Source organism: Eulemur rufifrons, chromosome 2 (assembly GCF_041146395.1).
Source record: "Eulemur rufifrons isolate Redbay chromosome 2, OSU_ERuf_1, whole genome shotgun sequence".
Lineage (NCBI taxonomy): Eukaryota > Metazoa > Chordata > Mammalia > Primates > Lemuridae > Eulemur > Eulemur rufifrons.
The window spans coordinates 47,061,476-47,089,071 of NC_090984.1; the positions used below are offsets into that span (position 1 = coordinate 47,061,476).

The 27,596-nt window shown below is 56.2% G+C and overlaps 3 protein-coding genes across 4 annotated transcripts; 2 read left to right on the forward strand and 1 right to left on the reverse strand.

Moving 5' to 3' along the window:
* The first annotated feature begins 816 nt into the window (after nucleotides 1-816).
* Nucleotides 817-3,986, forward strand: DUOXA1 (dual oxidase maturation factor 1). Of its 2 annotated transcripts, XM_069460578.1 has the most exons (6): nucleotides 817-963; nucleotides 1,254-1,311; nucleotides 1,969-2,103; nucleotides 2,380-2,593; nucleotides 2,773-2,990; nucleotides 3,727-3,986. In XM_069460578.1, exons 1-6 carry the CDS (start codon nucleotides 817-819, stop codon nucleotides 3,984-3,986), a joined length of 1,032 nt encoding a protein of 343 aa, XP_069316679.1. The 2 variants fall into 2 exon arrangements, with proteins under 2 accessions (XP_069316679.1, XP_069316686.1); XM_069460585.1 differs by lacking the exon at nucleotides 1,969-2,103.
* A 1,191-nt stretch (nucleotides 3,987-5,177) lies between these two features.
* On the reverse strand, nucleotides 5,178-8,410 carry DUOXA2 (dual oxidase maturation factor 2). Its single transcript, XM_069460598.1, has 6 exons — nucleotides 8,264-8,410; nucleotides 7,168-7,225; nucleotides 6,777-6,911; nucleotides 6,324-6,537; nucleotides 5,750-5,964; nucleotides 5,178-5,371 (listed from the first exon to the last, which is right to left on the reverse strand). Exons 1-6 carry the CDS (start codon nucleotides 8,408-8,410, stop codon nucleotides 5,178-5,180), a joined length of 963 nt encoding a protein of 320 aa, XP_069316699.1.
* A 470-nt stretch (nucleotides 8,411-8,880) lies between these two features.
* Nucleotides 8,881-27,360, forward strand: DUOX2 (dual oxidase 2). Its single transcript, XM_069460613.1, is given in 34 exon segments — nucleotides 8,881-8,909; nucleotides 9,573-9,656; nucleotides 9,936-10,025; nucleotides 10,276-10,440; nucleotides 11,041-11,228; nucleotides 11,400-11,601; nucleotides 11,741-11,907; nucleotides 12,321-12,387; nucleotides 12,507-12,603; nucleotides 12,977-13,067; nucleotides 13,338-13,440; nucleotides 14,013-14,176; nucleotides 14,747-14,922; nucleotides 15,143-15,261; nucleotides 15,623-15,760; nucleotides 15,968-16,081; nucleotides 16,233-16,432; nucleotides 16,714-16,887; nucleotides 18,169-18,394; nucleotides 18,479-18,572; nucleotides 20,244-20,452; nucleotides 20,977-21,046; nucleotides 21,382-21,450; nucleotides 21,976-22,154; nucleotides 22,314-22,544; nucleotides 22,700-22,799; nucleotides 23,494-23,543; nucleotides 23,811-23,938; nucleotides 24,178-24,331; nucleotides 25,448-25,680; nucleotides 25,909-26,067; nucleotides 26,417-26,572; nucleotides 26,818-26,946; nucleotides 27,232-27,360. Coding segments are annotated over 33 exon segments (4,635 nt in total). The 5' UTR covers nucleotides 8,881-8,909; nucleotides 9,573-9,586; the 3' UTR covers nucleotides 27,355-27,360.
* Nucleotides 27,361-27,596: the final 236 nt, after the last annotated feature.

The window sequence follows — 27,596 nt, forward strand, 5'->3', positions numbered from 1 at the left end:
GATGGGCAGAAAAGACCACAGCCAGGATTTGAGCTGAAATGTGGCCTGGGAATTTGAAACAAAGAGAAGGGCCAATGTTGATGATGTGTGGAATAGCAAGACATCTGCCCCCAGCACTGGGCCTGGCAGAGGGCAGGGCCCCTTCAGTGCTTTTTCATTCAGGTGAACTCACTTAAGCTCCACTGTTCTGCAGTTGCAGAACAGGAGCCAGAGTGCTTGAGAAAGCTGGACAGACCAATGTGGACACTGCCAGGCCTGGAAACCAGTCCCCTGATGAGGTAGTTGAATTATACATTTAGCAGAGCTGTCTGGCCTTAGTTCCTTTGGGGACAGAGGAAGAAAACCAGTTTTTTTAATAATCTGTACCATCTTTCACCCTTATGCCTTCACTTGACAGTAAATATAGCTCTTCTTATGTTCTGTCATCTATCTGCTTGTGCAGATAGAGGCCTGAAGGAGATAAAAGAGAATCATATTTATTGAGCCAGTCCCAGAAGAAACAGAGAAGCATCAAGGGTGGTGGCACTGATTTAGGGAACCTGGGGTTAGGAAGGGAGCATGGGGCAACAGAGACTGTTGCCAAGACCCTCCTCTGCCACAGCCGGCAGGTGTGGAGAGGGACGGCTGAGGGGCTCTGGGATGGCAGCAACAGTGGAGTCTGGAGAGGCACAAAATGTGAGGTCCAGAGAAGAGGGGCCTGGTGTGGTTTATCCTTTGTCATTTCTCTAGCACCAAGTACAGTGCCAGGTACTTAGAGGGCACTCAATATCTATTGTTCTTGTACAGCATTGCCTCCCCCGGCACCCTCCCACCAAAATGGCTGCTTTCGAACACACGTTCCCCTTCTATGCTGGCCCCAAGACAACCTTCCCAATGGACACCACCTTGGCCGTCATCATCGTCATCTTTTTGACTGCACTGGTCACCTTCATCATCATCCTGCCTGGCATTCGGGGCAAGATGGTGAGAAACAAATCCAGCCTTGGAGACCCCAGCCCCAGAGAGACCTCAGCCTCAGCATGAGGGGTCCAGATTCAGAAAAGAGACTCTGGTGCTGAGAAAGCATCACCACCACGGCAGGCAGAGAGCTCCCTGCTCTCTGATTCAACAGATAGTATTGAGCATGTATTATGTGCCAGACACTCAAGTGATCTCAGTTTTAGAGTCCCTGTCCCTCCCCTAAGTCTGGAAAGAGGAAGGGTGGACTTGGAAGGAGGGTGCTCCTTACTGAACCCACCCACCCTATGACTCAGAGGCTGTTCTGGCTGCTGCGGGTGGTGACCAGCTTGTTCATCGGGGCTGTGATCCTGGGTGAGTGTGAAGTGTGGCTGGCTTGGGCAGCTGCCTCTATCCCATCAACTCCCCTTAGCAACCTACCTCTCCTCTTCTTGTTTCCCACCCCTCAGCTTCAGGTGGCTTCAAGACCACCTTAGCCCCCATACTGTGGCCTTAGCCCCTCACTCTTATTTGCCCAGAGGGGTGTGGCCTCAGGAAACATCTCCTCAACCTTCCTAACATTATTCAGGGGAAAGCAGGTCAAAATGAATGTCTGTGGACAGAAGTCCTCTGGAGAGAGAAGCAGAGAGAATGGGGGAGGGCTGCTTGCTTTGCTTGGGTGATTAGGCAAACAGGAGAGAGAGAAGGTCTCTGTGTAGAGCTATCTGCGTTTGCCCATCATGGTTTATGTTAATGCTTTCTCCCCCAAGTCGCTGAGTGACTCACCCTAAAATGAGGAGAAAGGGAGAGAAGGGTAAATAGAGTGTGACCACGGGAAATCCTGGACTCTAACCCATCTACTCATCCTACACATGTGGTTGGCGGACTTCCCATGAGCCAGACCCTGGGCTAGTTATGAGTACACAATTATAACCAGAACAGGCATGGATCCCTCGTAGTTCTCTTTCTGACTCTGACCCACTAATGCCCAGACCTCTCTAAGTTCCCATATGTCCAACACCCCAACCCTAGCTGTGAATTTCAGTTCTGAGTGGTCTGTGGGCCAAGTCAGCACCAACACATCATACAAGGCCTTCAGTTCTGCGTGGATCAGCGCTGATATTGGGTTGCAGGTTGGACTGGGAGGAGTCAACATCACGATCACAGGTGAGGGAGGGCTCTTACCTGGGAGGGAGGGGAAGGCTCTGCTGTCTTTAGGATATATATTTGGTGTGATCCAAGGAGCTACGGGATGCCTGGCGCTGGGGCTAGGAGGATGTGTAGGTGTTGGAGGGATGGTAGGAGGGGAGGTTAAGGGCCTTGGAAGCTGCCTTCTCACAACTGAGACCAGCTCTGGTCCCTCTGCCCAGTGTGAGTGACTGAGTTTCTACCCAAGCAAATACTCCACTCTGGCCTGCTGAGTGCAGATGCCCTGTTCCCCAGGGACCCCCGTGAAGCAGCTAAATGAGACCATCAATTACAATGAGGAGTTCACCTGGCGCCTGGGCAAGAACTATGCTGCGGAGTATGCCAAGGCACTGGAGAAGGGGCTTCCAGACCCTGTGCTCTACCTGGCTGAGAAGTTCACCCCGAGAAGCCCATGCAGCCTGCACCGCCAGTACCGTCTGGCAGGACACTATGCCTCAGCTACGTTGTGGTGAGGGGGGGAAGGGGATGCAGGGAGGCCCTGGTGACTTAGACTCAGGAACAGGGTTTCTATTCATCTCTCCTCCACTCATGTGGATATCCTGGGGTGGGATGGCTGGCACCAATCATCACAGTGCTGGGTTGGGAAGAGGTGCCTGGGCCAGTCCTCACTGGGTCCTGGCTCTTCAGGGTGGCATTCCTCTGCTGGCTGCTGGCCAACGTGATGTTCTGCATGCCTGTACTGGTCTACGGTGGCCACATGCTGCTGGCCACGGGCATCTTCCAACTGTTGGCACTGCTCTTCTACTCTGTGGGCACATCGCTCACCCCACCCTGTCCCCTGCGTCTGGGCACTGCTGTGCTGCATACTCACCATGGGCCTGCCTTCTGGACCACACTGATCATAGGTGAGACCCAGCCCCAAAGACAGACACCAGAGAAGCCTCAGGGCCAGGGAGGGTGGGCCAGGGGCCATCGTGTTGGTGGGGTCGAGAGTCTGCTTCTGGGGGTCAAAAGGCCTTTGCCCTCTTTAAAGCCCCATCCCTCTTGTATCCCTTATCTCCTGGCACTGACTCTTTCAGTGCCACTTCCCCTCCCTCTTCATAGATGCCCACTGCCCTGCATCTTTTCTTGGTCACTGACATGTTCCCTCTTCCCCTAACTCTCTTCACCCAGCTCCTTCCTAAATCTTCCATGCCCCTGTCCCCTCCTTCCACTTCCCCCGAGCACCCTTCTCTGTGTCCCCAATCCTAGACTCCTTCCCTGTCCCTGCCTCACACAGCCTTAAATTATCCTGCGGTTTTATTCTCCTCTCCTATCCCACTGTGCCTGCCTCTCATGCCTTCTCCTCTGTGCCTTGCCCTCCACCCAGGGCTTCTCTTTTCTCCAGTTTCAGAGTGTGTGTTCTCTCTCTCTCTCTTTTGAGCTATAACTGAAAGAGCACTGAGCTTGGAGTCTGGAAACTCAGGGCAGCAGAGCCACACCAGCCGTATGACTCTAAGCCAGCCACTTCTCTGAGCCCAAGTTGCCCTGAAGCAGGGAGTCCAGGCCTCCCTTAGCATTGTTCCGATGCTCCTGAGCAAAGACGTCCTTGGGAGGGTGTTACTAGCACTAACGCGGGACATCTGTTGCCCTTGTCCCCAGGACTGATGTGTGTGCTGCTGGGCCTGGCTATGGTAGTGGCCCACAGGATGCAGCCCCACAGGGTGAAGGCTTTCTTCAACCAGAATGTGGAGGAGGACCACACGCTGGAGTGGAGTCCTGAGGAAGAGGGACTCCCAAGCCCCCGCTACCGGTCCATGGCTGAGAGTCCCGAGCCCAAGGACATTCCTCTATCAGAGGCCGCCTCCTCCCAGCCATGCTGTAAGGAGGAGCATCCCGGAGAACCTGACTGTGCTCTATAACGTTCCTCTCCAGCAGCCACCTGCACTTCCAGTCTGGCTCCAGACCTCATTGGAGCCCCATAAAACCATCAGAACTGCCCTCAGGGTGGGTTGTGTCAGATCCCCAGCACCAATCAGTAGGGGAGGAGTAGAAAAAAGAGGCTCTACCTACTGATGTTAAAAAACAAAACAAAACAGAAAGCCCTATGGTGCTAAAGAGATGTTGCACCTGCCCATAAAGCCTGCTGCCATGGTAAGACCAAGCAGGGCTGTCCTATTTCTGCACAGCAACCCTGCCTCTTCTTGGTGCTTGGCCTCTTCAGTGTGCCATTCACTGAAACCCAACCTCACCCACAAAACGGATGTGGCGGGGAGGGACTACAGTGTGATTCTCATAAGGTCCCTCTCATCCCTCAGGAGCTCTTGCTTTCCTTTTTCCTGGGTCCCTTTCGTTCTTCCTTTACTTCCCCAGCTTTTGTGACCTATTGGGACAATGAAAGACAAAACTGGAAGGGAGAAGAGATCAAACTTCTCATCCCCGGTCAAATATTAAACAGATATTCCACATTCTCTTTGGGCTTCTGTTCCCAAATTTACTAAATAAGATTGTAGGACTTGCCAAGGACCTAAGAAAAGAATCTCAGGATTTATATTTTTACATCTTACTGACATCTACCTTGGCACTCGGACACCACCCCAAAAGAAGCCAGGTGGGAGAAATTAGTGAATCAATTCCTTGGTCCAAAACGCTGTTCCTTGCCAGCTCACTCAGCGGGGCCAGTAGATTGGGATCTGGGTGGGAGGGTGACCTGCCAGGTCACTGCGACAAACCATCCACCTGGGGCGGCTCAGGAAGATGCTGGCTCGGTCGGTTTCCCTCAGGCCTCACTAGAGGGCGTCCCTCTCCCGGAACCTTTCCTGGGTTACTCTGGTTTCTCCAAACTGAGAAAATCCGGTTTGGCAGCAGGATACAGTGTTCTAGGCTGTCTCCAGCCCTAGGAAGCCTCTCTTGAGGCCGTGTATCCCCAAGAGCTCAGAGAAGCCATGAAAATTTTAAAAAAAGAAAAAAAACTTTATTTGCATCTCGCCCCAGGAGACTTTCCCTGGTGCCTACTGCAGGTCAGAGGCCGCCGCACCTTTCTTTCCCGGTCAGCAGCACAGTGCCCTCCCAGAGCAGGCCAGGCGGGGAAGGAGTCCGGAGTTGGGTCTTCATCACAGATTAGTGGTGATGTCCAAGTCGGGGAGCCCGGACTGCTTGTGCAGCGGGTTCTTCAGGACGAGAAGCGAGCCCTCTCTGCCCTGGCTACTGCTGTCCTTCAGGCTGTGGTCCAGAAAGGCTCGAAGAGCGCTGGGCCGAGCGTAGTGGAGACTCATCACGGCCCCTCCGAGGAGGAGGCACAAGATGCCTGTGGCAGCGCGGACGGAAAGAAGCAAGGGAGGAGGGAGTCAGGGCGCCAGGCCAGGACCCCGCCTGCCCTCCTCCGTCTTTTTATGCCTGCCCCTCGCGTCTGCTCCCCAGACACACACCCCTCGCGGAAAGACCTCTAATCTAGAGTACATGATACACAGGTTCCCGTGCTAACTAGAGCAAGATACCAAACGCTTCTAACCCCCCTCTTCTCATCTCTAAAATGGGCATAACAACGCCTGTCTGCCTCTACGAACTCTTGAGAGGGGCAAATTAGATAATAGATATGAATTCATTTTGTAAACTGGAAAGCGCACACCCGTTACAAATCCTGCCCCACTCCCAGCCGCCCCGGGCCCATCCCCTCGGTCCTCACCGGTTGCCAGCGTGACCCAAAAAGCGGCGCCGTAATGAGCGGTGAGCGCAGAGGCGCCGAGGCGGAGCGGGCAGAGCGGCACGCTGGAGATGGAGGCGAAGGCAAAGACAGCGAAGAGCGCGAAGGCGCCGGTGGTCAGGAGCGCCAAGCCTCCGTACAGCGGGGCTGGCATGGAGAGCAGCACGTTGGAGAGGAGCCAGAAGCAGAACGCCACCCTGCGGGCGTGGGAGGGGGACCCGCCGGTAGTGAGCTGTATTCTCCCAGTCCGTCGGGGTTCCCAGAGCCTCGATCCCCTAAGTCCCTACCCCAGCGCGAAAGCTGGGATGGCGGAGGCACCGGGGACTCCTCCGAGGGAGAAGGGGAGGGCGGTTGCTGGGTGTCTCCGGATTCCGACTGTCTGTGCAGATCTCGTGACCTTCTGCCCCGCGAGGCTGTAATTCCCACCCGAGCGGATCGCGCTGTAGTTGCAGATCACCTCGGAGGACTCCATCCTCCCTTTTCCACACCCCTGGCGCGCGCGCGCGCGCGCACACACACACACACACACACACACAGCCTTCCCTCCAGCGCTTACCACAGCGTGGCCGAGGCATAGTGTCCCGCCAGGTGGTACTGGTGGTACAGCCCGCAAGGGCTGCTCGGTGTGAACTTTTCCGCCAGGTAGAGCACTGGGTCCGGCAACCCCTTCTCCAGTGCGTCCGCGTACTCCGCGGCGTAGTCCTCGTCCAGGCGCCAGGTGAACTGCTCATTGTAATCAATGGTCTCGTTGAGCTGATGCACTGGGGTCCCTGCGGAAAGCAGCTGGGTCATGGGGCTGCATCTGGCCAGGGACCTCAAAAGTAAGCGGATTCAGATAAAAAAGGGGGTGCGGCGCCCACGGCCGGAGAAATGGGTTTGGTGGTGGTTGGGGAAAACGCAAATCCGTGAGGACCAAAAGCTATTTGGGCCTGTAGGGTGTGAGAGGTCCTCCAGCTACCCTTGCCACACTCCCTTAACCCAGAAACTCACTTCACCCTAGCCCCCTCACCTGTGAGTGTAATATTAACGCCCACCAGGCCCACTTGCAGACCCACACGGGCTCTAATGCGCTCAGCACTGAAGGCTTTGTAGGATGTGCTGGTGCTCACTGTACCCACGAACCATTCTGCGCTGAAGTGCACCGCTGTGGGAAAGGAGCACAGTGGGGGTGGAAAGATGGAATTAGGAGATTAGTGATGGGGGCGGTAGGACACTTTGCAGAGACATGGGGATCTAGAGGTCCAATGTGGTTGCATGGTAAGGGCCAAAGAATGGACACTAGAAAGAGCTGGAGAGTGGGAAGAGGAAATCAACCCCAGTTCCCCATTTTCCCAGGTGCCCTCTACCCACCTCCTTTCTCACCCCAGGTCCTCTCCCCATAGGCTGCACACCACACTCACCCACAATTTCTGCGCCTATGAACAGACTGAGAAGAACTCTCACCAACCAGAACCAGCGCTGCAGAAACAGGCACCTGGGTCAGGCCTGGGCACTGCCCAACCAGCGTCCCCAACACCTTCCTTGACACCACTCCACCTTGACCTTTAGTTACATTCCTGACCTTTGAGGTTGTTGTCAGAGATGCCTCTCTTGCAGTCCTTCTGGGCTACTGGCATTTCTGATGTTTTCTGGCCATGTGATTCCGTCTCCCCAGCCCTATTTCCCTGTCCACCCTACGGCCCGTGGTGCCTCTGCCTGGCACTCTCCAGCCACCTTCACTCCCCTAGTTGTCTGACGCCTGGTTCTGGTCCCACCTCCTGGTCCAGTCACTGCTTGGTGAGGCTCAGTGAGTCCAGAAGTGCTAGGCAGGCAGGGATCACCTCCCTCAGAAGAGGGAGGCCCCAGGCCCTGGTCTCCAAGTAGAGGAGGTGGGAATGCAGATACTTCTAGGTGCACCAGTTACCAGGGAAACCAACACAGATCAAGAGGTGGAAAGGCTGGGTCCTCCCAGACTTGAAAAATGCACAACACAGATTCTGGGAGAGGGAGAAAGTCTAAGGAACTGCACCCAGTCTGCTACAACTTCAAATCCTGTGTGAGATTCTCTGAGTCCTTAGGATGGGACACCATACACATGTGTCTCACTCAGCACAAAAGGGAAACACAGCAGTCTCATCTTCTGACATCTGTCCTCTTGGCCTGAAGGTCATCACTCAGGTAACAGGATGAGAGTGCAGCTGTGGTACTGGGAGAGGTGGGAGGCCCTGGCAACACCTGAAGCTTAGAATCAGTCCTAGGATTACTAGACTGGGCATCCACTCTCTGCAGCAGCCTTCCAAATGACCCAGCTAAGGCCTCTCTCCAGGATGTCTTGGACGGGGAGCTCTCCCTGTCCTTGGGAAGGGGTGCTTGCTGCACCATACTCCTGAATTTGCTCTACCTGAGCCTCAGTTTGACTATTCATGGAGACCCTTGAGCAGTCTTACCTGTCCTGGTCGCCTGAGAAACTGCCCATGTGACTCTCATCCCCCAACCCAGCTACTAGGACCTCCTTACCGAGTGGCCACGGATCCCAGGCAAGATGAGCAGAAAGCTGGCGGCCAAGGCCAAGAACACCAGAATGACGATAAGCAGCGGGACGCAGAAGCCCGCGGCATGCCGGGGCTGGGGGTAAAAAGGCAGCACGCCGTTCCACAGGGTCATGCCGCAAGCCCGCCGAGCGCAGCACGCAGGTGGGCGAGCAGGTAAGCTGGGGCTGCCTGGAGACGAGAGAGAGCGTCTTTGGAGTCTTTTCGGGTCGAGACTAGGACCGAGTGGGCTGGTCAAGTCTGAGCCCCGCGGCTCCCCGCTAAGGAAGCGTAGCGGGTTGGGCCGGACAGAGTTGAGTTAGCCAGCAAGCGGAATTATTTCTCACTGGCTGTGGCCAGTTTCTCAGTTCTGCGGGTTCGTGCTGCGTTTGGAAGTTGCGCGGGACGCAGACCGCTTTTATAGGAGTGTAGGCAGTTCGCGGAGCTGGTGTCCCAGCCCAGCAGCGGGGTAGGAGCTGCAAGAGATCATGCAAATGAGGGGCGGAGGATGTTATGCAAATGAAGCCCAGCCTTCACAGCAGGAGGGTGAGCACCGGGTCCAGATGCTCACACCAGACACGAGTCTGCAGAGCGGACACCCGCGCAGCGGCGAGACAGAGAACCCAGAGAGGAGGGTGAGAGGTGAGAGTGCAGCCGGGGAGACTGAGGACCGGTGGAGCGGGGCGGGGGGGGGGTGGGCAGTGAGGAGGAAGCAGGAAGCAGAGCAGAGAAGCAAGAGGAAAGAATACGTCTGAGCCCGACGGGAGCCCTAAACCAGAGGGTTGGACCGGAGTTTGGGGCCTGACCTTCCTAGTCCTCGCCCATCAGGCATGGGCGTTCATTACGGGGGAAGGAGGTGGGGGGTTTTCAGGGGAGGCCTGAGGGCCCCAGGCTCCCAGCTCAGTAGCCTCTTTCCCTTCCCTACCTCCTCTAGGAGAAGCAGTGCCTGAGGGATTTGGGAGGGGGGTGAGGGATTTGAGGCATTCGGCTAGCTCTGGGAGGCTGGACCGGTCCTGCTAGGAACTGACATGCCCCAGAGGATTCGTGCTCATTGGGTTCCTGTGGTCGGGGTAAGCTCTCCGATGGGGTGGAGGATTGGGAACAGTGTCAATGCCTCCAGAGCTGCCACTAGTCCGGGAAAGAATGGCGTGCGATGCGGATCCTCGGTGGTGCTTCTAACAGCTCCGCTCCAGAAGTGGAAATAGTTGGCGCTCTTCCTCTAGTGCCTGCTGTAAGGATGTATATGGGGAAGGGGACTTACGTTCTGTGTCCCTCACATGCCACCTACCGCTGCCCAGGCTGTAGGGTCGGCATGTTCGGCGCAAGACCAGAGGCACTGGTGCTCCTGGGAGCTCTGCTGACTGGATCCCTGGATCCAGCACGTAAGTATCAGGTTCCCCCAGCTGCGGGGTGTCACCCAATATTCCAGGGAGTCGGGGAAGGGAGAGGTGTAGGCAAGCGGCTCCCAGAGGTTGGAAGATCCTATCAGATCACCGCGCAGCTCAGTGGATTGGGAAACTTCCCTGCGCCGCCTCCACTTGGCGCAGGTATCACCCCTTGGGTCCGATGGGGCGAGCTGGCAAAGGGCCTGCCGTGGCCGTCCCGTGCGGGAGGGTCGCTGGGAGGCTAGTGCTGATTGGGGTGGTTCTCTGTGCCCACAGGTGGTCAGGACGCACTCTCACTGCCCTGGGAAGTGCAGCGCTATGACGGCTGGTTCAACAACCTGAGGCACCACGAGCGTGGCGCTGCTGGTGCGTTCTGGGGCCCGGGCGGGAGGAGGCGGCGGCTCGCGAAGGGAGCTGGGGCTGAGAACCGAAGTCAGCAGGCCGGCCGCCTAAGCAGCAAAATCTTACACACTCCTGGGGCCAAGAGACCCTCGGGAGAAAGGGTTCTGTCGGGGTGGGGACACAGGTGGGAGGTTTGAGGGAGGTGCAAGGCGAGGTTTGGGGACATCTTGGAGATGTAGTGTTCCAACAGAGCCGGGCTTCCTGCCTCCTGCAGGCTGCCGGCTGCAGCGCCTTGTTCCAGCCAACTATGCCGACGGAGTGTATGAGGCTCTGGAGGAGCCGCTGCTCCCCAACCCGCGCCGTCTCAGCAACGCCGCCACGCAGGGTGTAGCCGGGCTGGCATCGCTCCGCAACCGCACTGTGCTGGGGGTCTTCTTCGGTGAGGGCAAAAGGGGAGACGAGTGGGGTTGACCTGGCGCTAGGCTCAGCGCCTGGAGAGAGGGACCCTGAGGCCCCCCCTGCAAGTCCACAGGAGATCTTTCCGAGACTCTCGACCACTTCCTCCCCTCTAAGCAGCTCTTCAAGACTGCTTTCATCTCGGAGGGATTTGGGGTGTCTATACAGGGATATTTGCTCCCCTAATCTTTCTCTTACACCTCTTACACCTCACTCCAAACCCAGGAGTACCATTGGATTTCTATTATAGCTCTTGGACACTGACTGCCCCCAGCCACGCTCTCACCATATGATTATAACCATCCTCCGCTGCAGAGGGAGGAGCACTGGCTTGGGGAGCCCTTACATTAATTATATTATTTTTATTCTCACACCAACATTTTGAATTGGATGGGAAAGGTACTACATTCTCACTTTGCAGATTAGAAAATTGAGGCTTACTGAGGCTAAGCCGCAGAGCTAGTGGCTGAGCTTGCAATGCAATCTATCTTTTGGTTCCTGAGAACACTTGCAGGCTACCCTGACTGTGACGAGGGCGCGTTGCGGACAGTTTGCTCACCTTTTTTGTGCCCTACGCCCGCAGGCTACCACGTGCTCTCGGACCTGGTGAGCGTGGAAACGCCCGGCTGCCCTGCCGAGTTCCTCAACATCCGCATCCCGCCCGGAGACCCCGTGTTCGACCCCGACCAGCGCGGGGACGTGGTGCTGCCCTTCCAGAGGAGCCGCTGGCACCCCGAGACCGGACGCAGCCCCAGCAACCCGCGGGACCTGGTGAGGCGGGGCAGGCGGCGGCAAGGGGGCGGGACCCGAGGCGGGTGCGGCCCTGGGCTCCCCGCCTGGCAGCGCCCACTCCCCACCCGCAGACACCCGCCTGGCCCCGGCCTTCACTTACCTGCCTCCGCTCCCCCTGACCCCCGCCTCACCCGCCGCGTGTCCCCACAGACCAACGAGGTGACGGGCTGGCTGGACGGCAGCTCCATCTATGGCTCCTCACACTCGTGGAGCGACGCGCTGCGGAGCTTCTCCGGGGGACAGCTGGCGTCGGGGCCCGACCCCGCCTTCCCTCAACACTCGCAGAACCCCCTGCTCATGTGGGCCGCGCCTGACCCCGCCACCGGGCAGCGCGGGCCCCAGGGGCTGTACGGTGAGGCCACCGAGACGGGGCGGGGGCGCGGGGGACTGGCTAAGGCTCTACGACTTTGGTGGCTGGGGCTCTGCGACATTAGGCTTCCCTTGGTCACGCCGCCGCTCATCTCCTACCCTGTGTCCCCACGCCGGTGCAGCGTTCGGGGCCGAGAGGGGGAACCGGGAGCCCTTCCTGCAGGCGCTGGGCCTGCTCTGGTTCCGCTACCACAACCTGTGCGCTCAGAGGCTGGCCCGCGAGCACCCTGACTGGGGGGACGAGGAGCTGTTCCAGCACGCGCGCAAGAGGGTCATCGCCACCTACCAGGTCAGCCAGCCCCCGCACCCATGTCCCCCCCCCACACACACACACCTGCAGCTCCACAGGAGACTCGGTCGCCCCGCAGAGCTCCCCCTCCTCGGACAACCTCCACCCAGAAACTCCTCCCCAGAGAGCTAAGGTCTAGGAAAAGCCCCTGTAAAGGGTAAGGAGGCAAGCGCTGTTTCCACGGGAGATTTCGCTTGTGATTATTATTTAGCTTCCCTCCCCCGCCCCCCGAAATCCCCTGGTTCCTAGTGGGGACAGGCCTTCCCGCACCTGTTTAAGGTGCTTCTCCGGTGACCCGCCCCCCGCCCTCGCCTGGTCCTCATCTCTGCCCCTGCGTCTTCCTTGGGCTCAGATCCATGGAGGCCCCGCGGGCTCCAACGTGCGCCTCCCCATCCCCTGTCTCTGACCCTCAGAACATCGCTTTGTATGAGTGGCTGCCCAGCTTCCTGCCGAAAACGAAAACGCCCCCGGCGTACGCAGGTGCGGGGATGCGCAGGGAGGACCGGAGGGCTTGCGGGAGGGTTTTTGGGGGATGCAGTGGGGAGTAGGTTGGGTGGTTTAAAGGCTAAATTCTGTCCTGTCTTCTCCCCTTCCCCCAGGATACCGGCCATTTCTGGACCCCAGCATCTCCCCGGAGTTCGTGGTGGCCTCTGAGCAGTTCCTCTCCACCATGGTGCCCCCTGGCGTCTACATGAGGTGCGGGAGGGGCTGATGGTGGGAGGGGCACAGCACACTGGCAGAAGTGCAGAGTGAGCCCCATTGGGGGCCTGGGGCCTTTTACACACCTCCACAGTTTCACTGGGGAAGGGAAGCAGAATTTGCTTGAAACTGTGACCCTGGGGTAAGAGGTGTGGTCTTAGTAGGGAAATCTCTCCCTCTTTCCTAATAGCTGAACTTTGGTTGCTGAGTGCAGGATTTGTCCAGCAGTTGGGTCATCCTTCTCCCTCCTTCCTTCCCCACCCTATGTAGACTAATGCTAGGCATCCCCCACTGAGTCCTTTACTGTACTCAACCTTGTCTTAGCTTCTTCCCTGAATTCCCTTATCACATCCCTGATTCCTCATTTCAGAAATGCCAGCTGTCATTTCCGGAAGGTCCTGAACAGGAGTTTTGGCAGCTCCCCAGCTCTCAGGGTCTGCAACAGCTACTGGATTCGGGAGGTCAGACTGGGGTCAGCATCAGGGGATGATAGGCAAGGTCAGGCTCTTCACACAGACTGGGAAAAGCAACCATTCTGGTTTGGGGGTTTTGCTGCTCCAGGTTGGTGGGAGATGAAGCATTGAGAAAATTATCTGGGGACAATAGCTGAAGAGAGTCTGGCCCTGGCCAAGGGCCCTCTGTCCTGAGGTGCTGCAGTGGTCCAGGCTGAAAGGGACTGACTTCTAGGTGGGGGCCCTAAAACCTATACTGAGTGTATTGTTTACTTCTAGAACCCAAATCTGAACAGCACCCAGGAGGTGAATCAGCTGCTACTGGGAATGGCCTCCCAGATTTCGGAGCTGGAAGACAGGATAGTGGTTGAAGATCTGAGGGGTGAGTTCAGAGCCAGAAGTCCTGGGGGCCAGAGGCCAGGGAACCCAGGGATCCTTCCAGGTTAATTAACAGGCAGACCTGGGGTACTCAAGATGCAGGAACACAGATACACACACAGATTTAAAGTAGCCATTAGAAGAAAATGATTTTTTTTCTTTTTGCTTAATTTACAGTTTTGTGCTACTTTTATTTTAAATTAACTATGTCTGAGTATGGTGTGTGTTTTGGGGCAGGGGATGGCACCACAATCTCTTTGGTGCTTTGTTAGATCTCTATAGGTTCTTGTCCAGCCCTGACTTGAAGTTAGGGAGGCATGACAGGAATTTACTGCTTCGTGACTAGAACAACTGTGAGTCTTAGAAGAAGTATCTTATCAAAAACACTGTCCCTGATCACACAGAGTGACATTGGCCCCACACCAAGACAAGGTCAATATAGGTGCAGGTCTCATGTAGAAGAGTGCTGGGGGCCAGAATAGGGAAGGGCTACAGTGCCAACAGCTGGATGCAAGGCTGCAGGGCAAACAGGGCTGGGAGGACGGAGCCCATAGTCTGGTCTTCTCTCCTCCTCAGATTACTGGCCTGGTCCTGGCAAGTTCTCCCGCACAGACTACATAGCCAGCAGCATCCAACGTGGCCGAGATATGGGGCTGCCCAGCTACAGCCAGGCCCTGCTGGCATTGGGGCTAGAGACCCCAAAGAACTGGAGTGACCTCAACCCTAATGTGGACCCCCAGGTCAGGAAAAGTAATGATAATAATAGCAGCTAAAGCTTTTCTTAGGTAATACTGTTCCAAATCCTTTACATATGTTGACTTAATCTGCATAATGTTATAAGGTAGATACTATAATTGTCCCCATTTTACTGATGACACAGTTGGTAAATTGTAGAGGCAGGATTTAAATTCAGCCATCTGACTCCAGAGTATGTTCCTAACCACTACATTGTACCATTCCTGCAGGGTGGCCCCTGGGTTGGGTGCCACTGTCCTATTCCTGCAGGGTCCCACCCCACGGGTTGGGTACCCCTGAAGCTGCTAGTCATTGAAGCCAGGCAGTCTGGGTAGCGATGGTCACAGGATATAGTCCTCAGGTACTTGACAGTGGTCTCACCATGGGTAGGGACACAGTGGTCCTTCCACCAGATTTGTCACTCCCTGAGGGGGGCTGCCTAGGAAGAAGAGACCAGGCTGGAGCAATAGCTGCTGGCGTCCTGTGACTGAGGGATGGGGCAACAGGGGCTGCCTTCGCTAATGCCAATACACACACACACACAGAGTCACTCCTTACTTCCTGTGGCGCCCCAGGTGCTGGAGGCCACAGCCGCCTTGTATAACCAGGACCTGTCTCAGCTAGAGCTGCTCCTGGGGGGGCTCCTGGAGAGCCATGGGGACCCTGGACCCCTGTTCAGCACGATTGTCCTCGATCAGTTTGTGCGGCTACGGGATGGTGACCGTTACTGGTTTGAGAACACCAGGAATAGGTGAGGCCTGCCTGGGCCCCTGCTTCAGAGTCCACCTTAGGCTGGGCCCAGACCCTCAGCCTGGCCTTAGACAGACCCCAGGCTCTTGATTCTCTCCCCATCTTCACTACTCTTTCCGACCCCTCTGGGTCTCTTTTCTCATCTGGGTCCCTGGGCCTAGGATTGCTGGAGGCCTGCATCCCCTTCCCATCCCAGCACCTCCTACCTTTCCCCATCTTAGGCTGTTCTCCAAGGAGGAGATTGCAGAAATCAGAAATACCACCCTGCGGGATGTGCTGGTAGCTGTCACCGACATCGACCCCAGTGTCCTGCAGCCCAATGTCTTTGTTTGGCATGAAGGTGAGTGGTCTGGAAGAACATAAGTGACAGTGGCCAGAGAAGGACCAAGGCTGAGGGTTGGGAGGGAATAACTTGGTGCTGTCCAGGGAGCCAGGCACCTTCTGTGTCAGGCAGGGAGACCCGCGTTAGGCTGGCTCCCACAACAGGAACTGAACTGGCACACAGGCTGCACCCTCTGGTCAAGCCAGGGGATGCTAAGAGATGGGATATGGAAGGAGACTTTTCGAGGGGAACAAGTTCCAGGGAAGTGGGCCTGGGAAGGATGGAGGACACCTTGGTCCTTTACAGGACAGAGAGGAAGGAGGCCTGGCCAAGGAGTGGGATCTTCAGACTCTGAGGTCTTCTGTGTGCTCTCCTGCAGGTGCACCCTGCCCCCAGCCCCAGCAGCTCACAACTGAAGGCTTGCCTCACTGTGTGCCCCTTACTGTGCTCGACTTCTTTGAGGGCAGCGGTCCTGGCTTTGGCATCACCATCGTGGCCCTCTGCTGCCTTCCGTTAGGTGAGCTCTTCCCCCCCCCCATCTCTCTTCAGTCTCCCACAGACTGGCCCTGCCTGGTGTTACCTGCTGGCCTGCAGGGCTAGCTCCCCAGTGCAGTTTGAGGCTAGGTGCATGGAGCCTTGTGCAGGGAAGGGGTGGCAGCCCAGGCCTCAGGGAAGCTGCAGGTGAGGGGCTTCCTGCCCACCAGCCCCTTCTGATCCCCTTCAGTGAGTCTGCTTTTCTCTGGGGTGGTGGCCCATCTCCGGGGGCAAGAGCGCAAGAAACTACAAAAGAAAGGCAAAGAGAGTATGAAGAAGGAAGCAGCCAAAGATGGAGTGCCAGGTGAGATGGGGCTGGTGGGAGGAGAGGGATGATGGGGACTCTGGGAGAAAGCCAGGCTTCAGGGAGCCTGCTCAGACTGAGTGGAACTGGCCGGAGGGCGAGGGTCTGGGGACTTCTGCTGAACCACTGTGCCCAATCTTTTCTTCCCCAGCGATGGAGTGGCCAGGCCCCAAGGAGAGGAATTACCCTGTCACCATCCAGCTGCTCCCAGACAGGATGCAGGTCCTGGACAGGCGTCTCACTGTGCTCCGCGTGGTCCAGCTGCGGCCCTCGCAGCAGGTCAGCCTCATCCTGTCCAGCAACCGAGGCTGCCGCACGCTGCTGCTCAAGATCCCCAAGGAGTATGACCTGGTGCGGTTCATCCTGCCCCCCCTGCCTGGGCTGCCCCATTGCACCTCCCCTCTCACAAGTGAGCGCTTTCAAGCCACCCTGCCCTCAGCTGCATAGCTTACCTGTGAAGGCTGCTGCTGGGGGAAGGAACTCCTTTCAGAGGCCCCCAGACTCACCCTGAACCCCTCAGGCCACCCACTGGCCCCAGCCAGGATGGACAGAGGTGGGGGGAGATCTTTTCTCCTTCCCTCAACCCAAGGCCCTTTGAGGGGAGGCTGAACAGCAGCCTTCCTCCCACCCAGGTGCTGCTGTTTAACTCTGAAGAGGAGCGAGGCACCTTTGTGCAGCAACTGAAGGGCTGGGCTCCAGGCCTCCATGTGGCTGAGATGGGTGAGAAGGAGCTATTCAGGAAGGCTGTGACCAAGCAGCAGCGGGGACGCATCCTGGAGATCTTCTTCAGACACCTTTTTGCTCAGGTGCCATAACCTGCGCCTTTTGGAGATGGGCCCGGCCTGGGGGATAGAGGAAACCTGGGCTGGATAGAACGCCATGTTGGTGAACTTAAGCTTCCACTCTGTGGCCTGGAGACACACAGCCTTGTTTGAATCCTGGCTTTGCCACTTACTTAGCTGTGTGCACTTATGCAAGTCACATCATCTCTGCTTTGTATCTCCATTTCCTCATCTATAAAACAGTGATTAAAATTGTACCCATCCCATTGCATTGTCCTGGGTGTTCAGTGAGATAGTCTACATGGGTGGTTCTCAAAGGTTGGCCCCTGGACCCAGAGCATTGGCCTCACCTGGGAACTTGTTAGAAATATAAATTCTTCTTTTTCTTTTTTGAGATGGAGTCTCTCTCTGTCGCCTGGGCTAGAGTGCTGTGGCATCAGCCTAGCTCACACCAACCTCAAACTCCTGGGCTCAATCGATCCTCCTGCCTCAGCCTCTCAAGTAGCTAGGACTACAGGTGCACACCACAACACCCAGCTAATTTTTCTATTTTTAGTAGAGATGGGGTCTCGCTCTTGCTCAGGCTGGTCTCAAACTCCTGACCTCAAGCGATCCCTCCCACCTTGGCCTCCCAGAGTACTAGGATTACAGGCATGAGCCACCGTGCCCAGGCTAGAAATATAAATTCTAGGAGCCTCCCCAGACAGACTAAATCAGGAACTCTGGGGCTGGGGCCCAGCCGTCTGTGTTCTAACAAGCCCTGATTCTGATGCACTCTAACATTTGAAAAATACTGTTTTATGTACAGTGATTGGCCCAAGTGCTCAGTACATCGTAGGCATTTAACAAATGGTAGTTCCATGTGACTTTTAAACTCTTTGCACAAAGGGCAGAGACCAAATCATAGGCTCATGGCAACCCTATCTGAATTGGCAAGAGAGCATAGCCCTAGCCCCTTCCTGCCTGTCCACTGTGTCTACTACATCTGTCCCCAGTATAAGTTCTCTCACTTTGCACTTCCCAGCTTTGCCCCTCTCCTTGCTCTCCTCTTCCCCATCCCAGCACCATTCCTATGCATAAAACTCTTGGTTCTTTGGGTCCAGGGAGAAATGGACCAGCTGCTAGAGACTCCATTCACCTCCTCTATAGGAGAGCACAGGCCCCCATCAATGTATCTAAGGATCAGAAGTAGCCACCAGGCCTCAACCTTTCCAATTTGGATTTTGGGGGGGTATGAACGGTCACTGAACTGGTTCTATCCCAGGCCTCACTTCCTTGTCTCCCTCTGCTGCTGCCCAAGTGCAGGTGCTGGACATCAACCAGGCAGATGCAGGGACCCTGGCCCTGGACTCGTCCCAAAAGGTGCGGGAGGCCCTGACGTGCGAGCTGAGCAGAGCTGAGTTTGCTGAGTCCCTGGGCCTCAAGCCCCAGGACATGTTTGTGGAGTCCATGTTCTCTCTGGCTGACAAGGATGGCAATGGCTACCTGTCCTTCCGGGAGTTCCTGGACATCCTGGTGGTCTTCATGAAAGGTAGGAGGCTGGAAAGTGGTGGGCCATCAAGGAGCCAGGGGTCTTTCAACGGGAAGGTGATCTGCATCCCTTTCCTATTCCCAGGCTCCTCAGAGGATAAGTCCCGCCTAATGTTTACCATGTATGACCTGGATGAAAATGGCTTCCTCTCCAAGGATGAATTCTTCACCATGATGCGGTATGGGGTGGGCCCTTCCAATCCTGAGATGTCCTGATGTTTTAAACAAGAAAAAGGTCAGGTCAGAGGAGGGTTGGTGTGGCCATCTGTGTTGAGAGAAGGGCTAGACACTGAATCGTAGACCTTAGAGCATCCAGTTTCAAAAGTTTACCTGCCCAGGCCCCGGCCTCAAGGAAGGTCTATATCTGCACTGTCAGCACCAGCCAGAAAAGTCTCCCAAGTTAAAAAAAAAAAAAAAATATATATATATATATATATATATAATAAATAAACAGAGAAACCCCAACACCAATGTGACTGACAGAAAAGTCCACTAACCCTTTTTGGATGCCTCTAGACCTTTATAAACTTTCTCACAGCGCGTAGCCTAACACTGTGCTTCCACAAAGAAACAAGGGATGGAGGACCTTGGTTGCTCTTTCAATATTAATCACCATGACAGTCAGGAGGAGAAACATGGAAAGTTTCTCTATATTCCAATCCTTCTATTATCTCGCTTCCTAAGCCACTACTGGTTTTGGTGTGCCAATAAAGACCAGCTTTGAGCATCACAGACTTCTCATTCCTGAAGACGATGCTAACACAGCCCCCTTTCATGCCATAAGGCAGGGCTCATGTCTCTCTTTGTTCCCTGTTGAATCTACCTCCTCTGCACTGTGATTGGCACATGGTGGGCATTCAATACATAGCTAACTGAATAAGACAAAATGAAATAAACGAGCAAATGAATACACAGAGTGAATAAAACAGCCCAGATTGTTTTAACTTATCTGTCCCTGTAAGCCTTTCCATTGCATTAAGTGTGCCCCTTAACTGCCACATCCCTCTTATAGTCCAGATACCCCAACTGGACATGGGCTTCTAAATGGGCAAAGCGGATTGCAGTCTGTACCTGACTGAGGGTGTCACTGCAGGCCCAGCCCTGGGGGTGCTGTATGGGATCTAGGAGAGGGTCCATGCCACCGAGGGTTGAGCTCCCTCCTTCCCATCCTATATCTCTGTGGATCTTGCTTAGTCTTGGTGGGAGATGTTTTTAATGTGATGGCTATGCTTGATGTGCCGTGTGAGCCCAGGTTTTTTTCTGCTGGCCTCACAAAGATTTGCATGGTCTGTTTGTGTTTGTCCCAAAGCACAGCCTAAGAAAAGAGTTTGGCCACTGTAGCCGCCACTGTGGGTGCCATCAGATTGGGCGTGGAGACACTCCTGCCCATGCCCCAGGGTGTTGGCACAAGGAAGCAACAGCAGTGCAGCTACACCCCCTCCCCACCGCCCTGCTGTCTGGTGCCCCCACCAGACTGCAAGTGGGACCCGAGGGGTGATCTGGCAGGCATCAACACAAGAGAGTAGGCAGAGAGCCTGACACAAGAGAGAGCCATGGCATACCGAGGACGTATCCCTGCACTCAGTAGACATTCGTCCCAGTTGTAGATGCCCCGTTTGAGGGCTGCTTTCTCTAATTGTCAAGGTCACTTTCAGTTGTGTTCTGCCTTTTGAGCCTATGGCCACCCCACCCAGCTTAGTGTCAGCTGCAGGCTGAATGAATGCCTTCTCAGTGACATTTTCCAGGTCACTGGTAACCACATTAGATAATCTGGGGCCTGCCCCACCCTGCATCTGCCCGAGCCTGACCTCACTGGGTGACAGGCTGCTTTGCCTCTGGTCCTCTCCCAGGTCCTTCATCGAGATCTCCAACAACTGCCTGTCCAAGGCCCAGCTGGCTGAGGTGGTGGAGTCCCTGTTCCGGGAGTCGGGCTTCCAGGACAAAGAGGAGCTGACGTGGGAGGACTTCCACTTCATGCTGCGGGACCACGACAGCGAGCTCCGAAGCACACAGCTGCATGTCAAAAGTGGACGTGGAGGTGCGTGAGTGTGTAAGGAAGGTTGGAGTCAGGGAGGGGTGTGTCTTCAAAATGAGAGTTCCTAGTGGACAAGACCCAGGTCTTATTCTTCTGAGTCCTTGGTGCTGAGTACAGAGCCAGGCATGTGTAATCGGGGCAGCACGTACAGGTATGCAAGTTGTGTACTGCACAAAGATGACCACTGAGGTTAAGGAGCAGGCTGAAATTCAGCCTCCCCACTGCTCAGAGCCATAGGCATTGGTCTGGGTTGTATCTGGCCAGAGGAAGAGGCACTATTTTCTTTACACAAAGGACCTGCAGGGTTGAATCTACCCAGAGGGCCCCCCTTTTCTAATTGCACAAAGTTGCCACATTGTCTGCCCTGTGTACAGTGGGTGCTTAGCGTGGGGAGGGTGGGGAATAAGGCTGGAACCAAAAATCTGGACACGACCAAGTCACTGCCAAGTGCCCTGCAGCCTTCCCACAGGTCAGGGAGGGGGCAGCCTCCCACCCCACCCCACTGCCCTAGTGGGAACGCCAGTGCAGCCGTTTGTTCTCCTCTGCAGGTGCTGGAGACATCTTTAAACAAAACATCAGCTGTCGAGTCTCATTCATCACTCGGACTCCTGGGGAACGGTGAGCAGACAGGAATGGGGAATTGTGAGGTCTCCTTTGCTAGGTCCCCTGCAGAGAAATGAAGGAAGATATTTGCCCTCTGAAATGAACTCTTAGCCCGTGTTCAGTCCTACCCCAAATTTCAGCCCATGCTACTCCAGAGCCTGGCTGTCTCCCTGCCACTCCAGGACAGAATCATTCTGCAAAACAGATGACCAGATCATATTCATTCATTCTGCCTTGCCCCCTGCCTGGTTGCAAGCCCCCACCCCCTACCCCTACCCTAAGTTCTGACCTGGCAGTTCTCCTGGCTCCAAAGACAAGGGGGAGAACAGGCCCCATTTTCTTCTTCTCAGCTCCTGTCCTGAGGCACTGGGGTTCTCTGCCTCAGAAGCCCCTGCACTGAAGAAGAGGTTTGGCAAAAAGTGAGTGTTTCCCAGGTCCCTGGGCCCAAGGAGACATGGAGAGAAGCCTCAGGGTCTCTAGGCCCCGCCCATACCTCCTTGACGTATAAGGAACCGTCTTATAAAGAACCATCATTCTATTTGTCCTTCAGCAGAGTAGGGGACTATAATAGCGAATGATTTTCATCCTCTCCCAACCTCTGCATCCCATTCTCCAAGCAAGGGACCTGGCTCAGAAGCAACATCAGGATGGTAGTAAGGGGTCCCCTGGCTCCTGCTGCTTTGGCCACAGCAGTGAGGCCTGTCTGTGCAGGGAGCAAAAAGAGGGAAGGACGGAACAACCAGGAGGAGGTGGAGTAGTGGGAGAGAGAGGAGGAGATGGGCAGAGCAAGTAAAGATGGAGGTGAAGGGTTGAAGGGATGCAAGGCCCCCCAAAATGCTTTTTTTTCTTTCGTCAGTTATGGCCTATCCTGGCCCCACCTCACCCCAGATCACCAGGTTGCCTTTCAGGGGCTGGCATTTAGGGAAGCCCTTCCCTTGCTGCAGGGCGGTGGGGCCCCCTTCCCGGCTGTACACGGAGGCGCTGCGGGAGAAGATGCAGGGAGGCCTCCTGGCCCGTAAGCTACAGCAGTTCAAGCGCTTCGTGGAGAACTACCGGAGGCATATCGTGTGTGTGGCCGTGTTCTCAGCCATCTGTGTTGGCCTGTTTGCAGAGCGTGCTTACTGTAAGAGTTCCAGGTCGCGGGCAGCAGGCAGGGAGCAGGCCCCGACCCTCAGGGAGGAGTGGAGAGCCCTCTGATTGCTCTTCCCGTCCTTGGCACATGACATGGGCTCAGCACCCCAGCCTGTTGTGCCATGCTGATCGATCCCCACTCCGGCCCCAGACTACGCCTTTGCCTCGCCACCCACGGGCATTGCAGAGACCACCTATGTGGGCATCATCCTGTCTCGGGGCACGGCGGCCAGCGTCTCCTTCATGTTCTCCTACATCCTGCTCACCATGTGTCGCAACCTCATCACCTTCCTGCGAGAGACCTTCCTCAACCACTACATACCCTTCGACGCCGCCGTGGACTTCCACCGCTGGATCGCCATGGCTGCTGTTGTCCTGGCCAGTACGTGGCTCCTGGGCATCCTCCCCTGGGTCTAGCTCCTTAGGCTCTTACGCTTCCTCACACTTCCATCTCACCTCCCCATGCCTCCTCTTTCCCTTGGGCTGGAGGTAGAGTGGCCTCTGGTTGGCATCTCCAACAAGGTCTGTCTCTTGCAGTTTTGCACAGTGCTGGTCACGCAGTCAATGTCTACATCTTCTCCATCAGCCCGCTCAGCCTGCTGGCCTGCTTATTCCCCAACGTCTTTGTGAATGATGGGTTAGTTCTGGGGAAGGTCTCTCCTGGGACTCCTAGGGTGGGCCTAAGGGTATAATAGGAAAGAAATAGACGGCCACAGACATTCAGCTCCTCACCGATTGAAGGCGCAAAGCTAGTCCCCTCGGGGAAGCTGAAAGGTGACCTCCTTGCCCTTAGGAAGGAAGCTGGCTGTGATTTGCCAGAACAGGTGTTTGGGAAATGAAGTCAGAGACTCCTTTAAACAGCTGGCCGTCTCCACCTTTCATCCATTCACGGGGCACTTACGGAGCATGTCCCATGTGTCCATCCAGACGCCAGAGAGTGGAGATGCCGAGATACATGCAGTCATTGAACAACTGCTTACTGAGCCTTTACTATGCGCCTGGTATTGTTCTAATCCTAGGGCAGAACAGTGAACAAAACAAAATCCCTGTCCTCATGGAGCTTACAGAATAAGGAGCCGAGCACTCAGGGAAGCAAGGGCCAACTGTAGAGACAGAGTTCAGGGTAACACAGGAGGAAAAATTGCTGAGAGTGCAGGGGGTGGAACTGCGGGAGGCTGTGTGCTGTGTTCCTGGGAAGGGTTTCTGGCCAGCTGGGTGGAGGCCCGGTAACCTCAGCACTCAGGGCCAGCAGGAATGGTGCCATACTGTGGAAGACAGAGGCGGAGCCCCTCCTGCTGCAGCCAGAGGCTCAGTGTGCCTTTGCCTCACAGGTCTAAGCTTCCCTGGAAGTTCTATGTGTGGTTCTTCCAGACCGTCCCAGGTAGGGAGTGGGGCTGTGTGCGGGATCTGGGGGTTCTGTCTGAGGACTTCTGCTTTTCTCTCCATCTCCCCATGAGTACACGATTGTCTATAGTGGCCATGGGGTTCCTTTCTGCCTGCAGGACAAGCCATAGTTCTAGGAAAGCTGTTCTGGGAGCCCCAGAGGGATGAGAGAGAAAGGTGGACAGAATAGGGGGATGCTCTGTTATAGTTTCAGCCTGGGCTGAAGTCCTGAGACTACTCGCTGGCCCTGTCCTCCTGCCCCCAGGTATGACAGGGGTGCTGCTGCTCCTGGTCCTGGCCATCATGTACGTCTTCGCCTCCCACCACTTCCGCCGCCGCAGCTTCCGGGGCTTCTGGCTGACCCACCACCTCTACATCCTGCTCTACGTCCTGGTGAGGGCTTCTCTGGGCCGGGCCAGCCTGTGGAGCAGGGCACTCAGGATGGGGGCAGGGGTGGGGGCGGTGAAGGAAGGAGCAGGGACAATTGGACCCAAGAACTCAGACTAAGACCCTGAGATCTGATACCCAGATCCTGGAGCCTATGCCAGCCAAATCCGCCCCGGCCAGGCCTAATGGGGTGCAGGGTGGAGGCCTGGCTGGGCCTGAGCGGTACCAACTGACCACGTCTCTAGCTCATCATCCATGGCAGCTACGCCCTGATCCAGCTGCCACGTTTCCACATCTACTTCCTGATCCCGGCACTCATCTATGGAGGGGACAAGCTGGTGAGCCTGAGCCGGAAGAAGGTGGAGATCAGTGTGGTGAAGGCGGAGCTGCTGCCGTCAGGTACCAGCCTGACCCAGGTGGGGAGCACCAGAGGTGGACCCCTCAGATGGGGGAGATAGCTCACCAGGCCTCCTGAGCCCCTCACTGCCTCTGACACCCCCTCGGGGACTCCCGGAGCTTTCCTGATGGAAATGCAGACCCAGGAAGGGTTGTGCTTGGCTGCCAGGAGACTTGCAGACACTAAGAAGATGCAGCTGAAAGTGCATGCGGAGGGGTTGAGGATGAGAAAGACCCCCACATGTGTGGCCTGGGGGCAGGGGAAGTGCAGGGCAGGAGGCCACGTATCCCTCTCCCATCCCTTCTCTCAGGACAGGCAAATGGCCTACACTGCCAGTCTGTGGTTGAGAGACAGTGGTGGCCAAAATGGGGATTGGTGTCACCGTGGAGGGTGGCAAAGATGATTTGAGGTATCACATGACTCACATTGTAAGAAAACTCATCTCATGTCAGTTTTATTTCAGTCAAGATTACTTAAGAACAAGGCCTCAGAGTGGTGTTAGGATGCCTTTCTACGCTCCAGCATTTGCTAATCTTTTTCAACAAAAAGAAAGCAGGTCTGAGGCCAAGCTGTGGCCAGGCAATAAACAGGATCCAGCTAGAATCTGGTGACAAAACATGTTGCTTTCCACTTAGAGCACATGAAAACTGGATTTCTACCTACTTTAGTGATAAAGCCTTCTGTCAAGATAAATTGAATTTAAAGAGTAAGTCAATTTAGAGAAAAACGTGAGATTAAGTGATAGTGCAGGAGGTGTGCAGGTAGGACCCATCACAAGCGTAACCCTCAAGCGGTGGCGGTTGGTGAGCCCTGAGATGGTCCCTGGGGAGCCCAAGGCCCCTTCATCCAGGTGGTTGGTATTCAGGGCAGTGGAATGAAGCCTGGACCTTTGGTGGGAAGAGGAAGGAGAGATGAGGAAAGGGGCTGGAACAGGGGAGCAGAGAAGCCCAGCTCCTGCGTTACCCGGGAAACAGGGAAAGGGACCCTCCTACTCCCAGCCCCAGGAGCCCCACTTGGTCAGACCATGTGACCATTCCTGGGCCTCAGGAGTGTGGAGAGTCCTCAGGTCCCAGGAGCAGGCCTTCTGATCTGTGCGGTTCCCTGCCTGTGACCCCCAGGAGTGACCCACTTGCAGTTCCAGCGGCCCCAGGGCTTTGAATACAAGTCGGGGCAGTGGGTGCGGATCGCCTGCCTGGCTCTGGGGACCACGGAGTACCACCCCTTCACGCTGACCTCCGCGCCCCACGAGGACACGCTCAGCCTGCACATCCGGGCAGTGGGGCCCTGGACCATTCGCCTCAGGGAGATCTACTCAAACCCGCAGGGCAACGGCTGTGCCACGTACCCAAAGGTGCCCATCGTTGGGAGCCCACTTTGGGGCCTCTGACATTGGCAGAGGGTCCCAGCCTTCCTCCATCCTGAGACTAGAAGCTCCAGGCACCCCAGGGCAGGCTGGGAAAGGGTCGGGGTGCTCAGAAGAGGCTAAACTGCTCTGTATCCTCCCTCTGTCTGTCCCCCCATTTCTGGCCTCAGAGCTGGGGCAGGGTTGGGCTCATCTCATCTCCTGCTCTCTTGGCAGCTGTACCTCGATGGACCATTTGGAGAGGGCCACCAGGAGTGGCATAAGTTTGAAGTGTCAGTGCTGGTGGGAGGGGGCATTGGGGTCACCCCCTTTGCCTCTATCCTCAAAGACCTGGTCTTCAAGTCATCCTTAGGCAGCCAAATGCTCTGTAAAAAGGTGAGTGTCCCTCCTCTATTCTTCAAATGGGGGACAGGCAGGCTGGCTGTGTTCCCACATCACAGCAGAGGAGGATGAGAGGAAGCTCCTGGCTCCAGGCCTGGGTCTGAAGGGGCCATTCATATGCAGTGGTTGAGAGGCCAAACTTTGAGGGAAGGTTGGAGGTGTAGCCATAAGAGCCTCTGCTTTGGGACCTGCCAGTTGGCAGCCTGGGATCAGGCTGGTGGGTCCTGCCAGAGCTTTGGTGTCTATGGGTGGTCTGGGGCTTCCCAGCCTCTCAGGTGCAGGCACCTGGGATGTAGGGAGCGTGAGCTGAGCTGGGTCTTGAGCTCCAGCTGTGTGTCCCCAGATCTACTTCATCTGGGTGACTCGGACTCAGCGGCAGTTCGAGTGGCTGGCCGACATCATCCGGGAGGTGGAGGAGAATGACTGCCAGGACCTGGTGTCTGTGCACATCTACATCACCCAGCTGGCCGAGAAGTTCGACCTCAGGACCACCATGCTGGTATGTCAGGGCTGGCCAGGCAGGGCAGGTTGGCATGTAGGTGGGTTGACAGGGTAAGGCCAGATGGCCAGGACAGGTGGGTGGACAGCTAGGCTCAGTGGCAGGAGGCACAGAGCTGGTGGCCCCGACACTCAGCCTCCAGCTCCAAGCCCCTCCTAGTCTCTGTCTCCTGGGCTGCGGTTGGGCTGGCTCGGGCTGGGCACTGCTCCTGGTGGTCCTGGTCCTGACCTGTCCTGTGCCCTCAGTATATCTGCGAGCGGCACTTCCAGAAGGTGCTGAACCGGAGTCTGTTCACGGGCCTGCGCTCTGTCACCCACTTTGGCCGCCCCCCCTTCGAGCCCTTCTTCAACTCCCTGCGGGAGGTCCACCCACAGGTCAGTCCCGCCCCTGCCACCCCGGGACTCTCGCCTTCCCCCACCAGGACATCCTAGCCCACAAGCACCCTGCACCCTGGGCAGAGAGCCCCCACCCCCACACTGGCCCAGGTTGGGGTCAAGTACTGGAGGTGGACATCAACATCCCCCATCTCAGCTCAAGCCTCCTTCTCAGGGCCTGGGCTCGAAGCCCTGGTCATTCCAGCCAGGCTCCAGAAGCAGCTTTCACCCAGGGAGTGAGCATCCCAAGGCGGCAGTCCTCTCCTCACTCCAATCCCCTGACAGGTACGCAAGATCGGGGTGTTCAGCTGCGGCCCTCCAGGAATGACCAAGAATGTAGAGAAGGCCTGTCAGCTCATCAACAAGCAGGACCAAGCCCACTTCATACACCACTACGAGAACTTCTGAGCCTGCCCTGCTTGGCTCCTGCTTGCAGCCTCCTGCCTTGTCCCCCGTGACCCTGAGTCGCCCTGCTGGCAATTTCCCTGTCCACCTAGGGGAATCCCCCTAGGGCCTTAGCTAGAGGGCTGGAGAGCCCCTCCCTCGTTGCCCCATCTGTCCCTGCTCTGAGAAGATAGAGAGGGCCATCCCCCACCCCCTCAAGCCATGGCAGCTGTGGCAAGCACAGTGGGGAGGGGACAGTGCCTGCT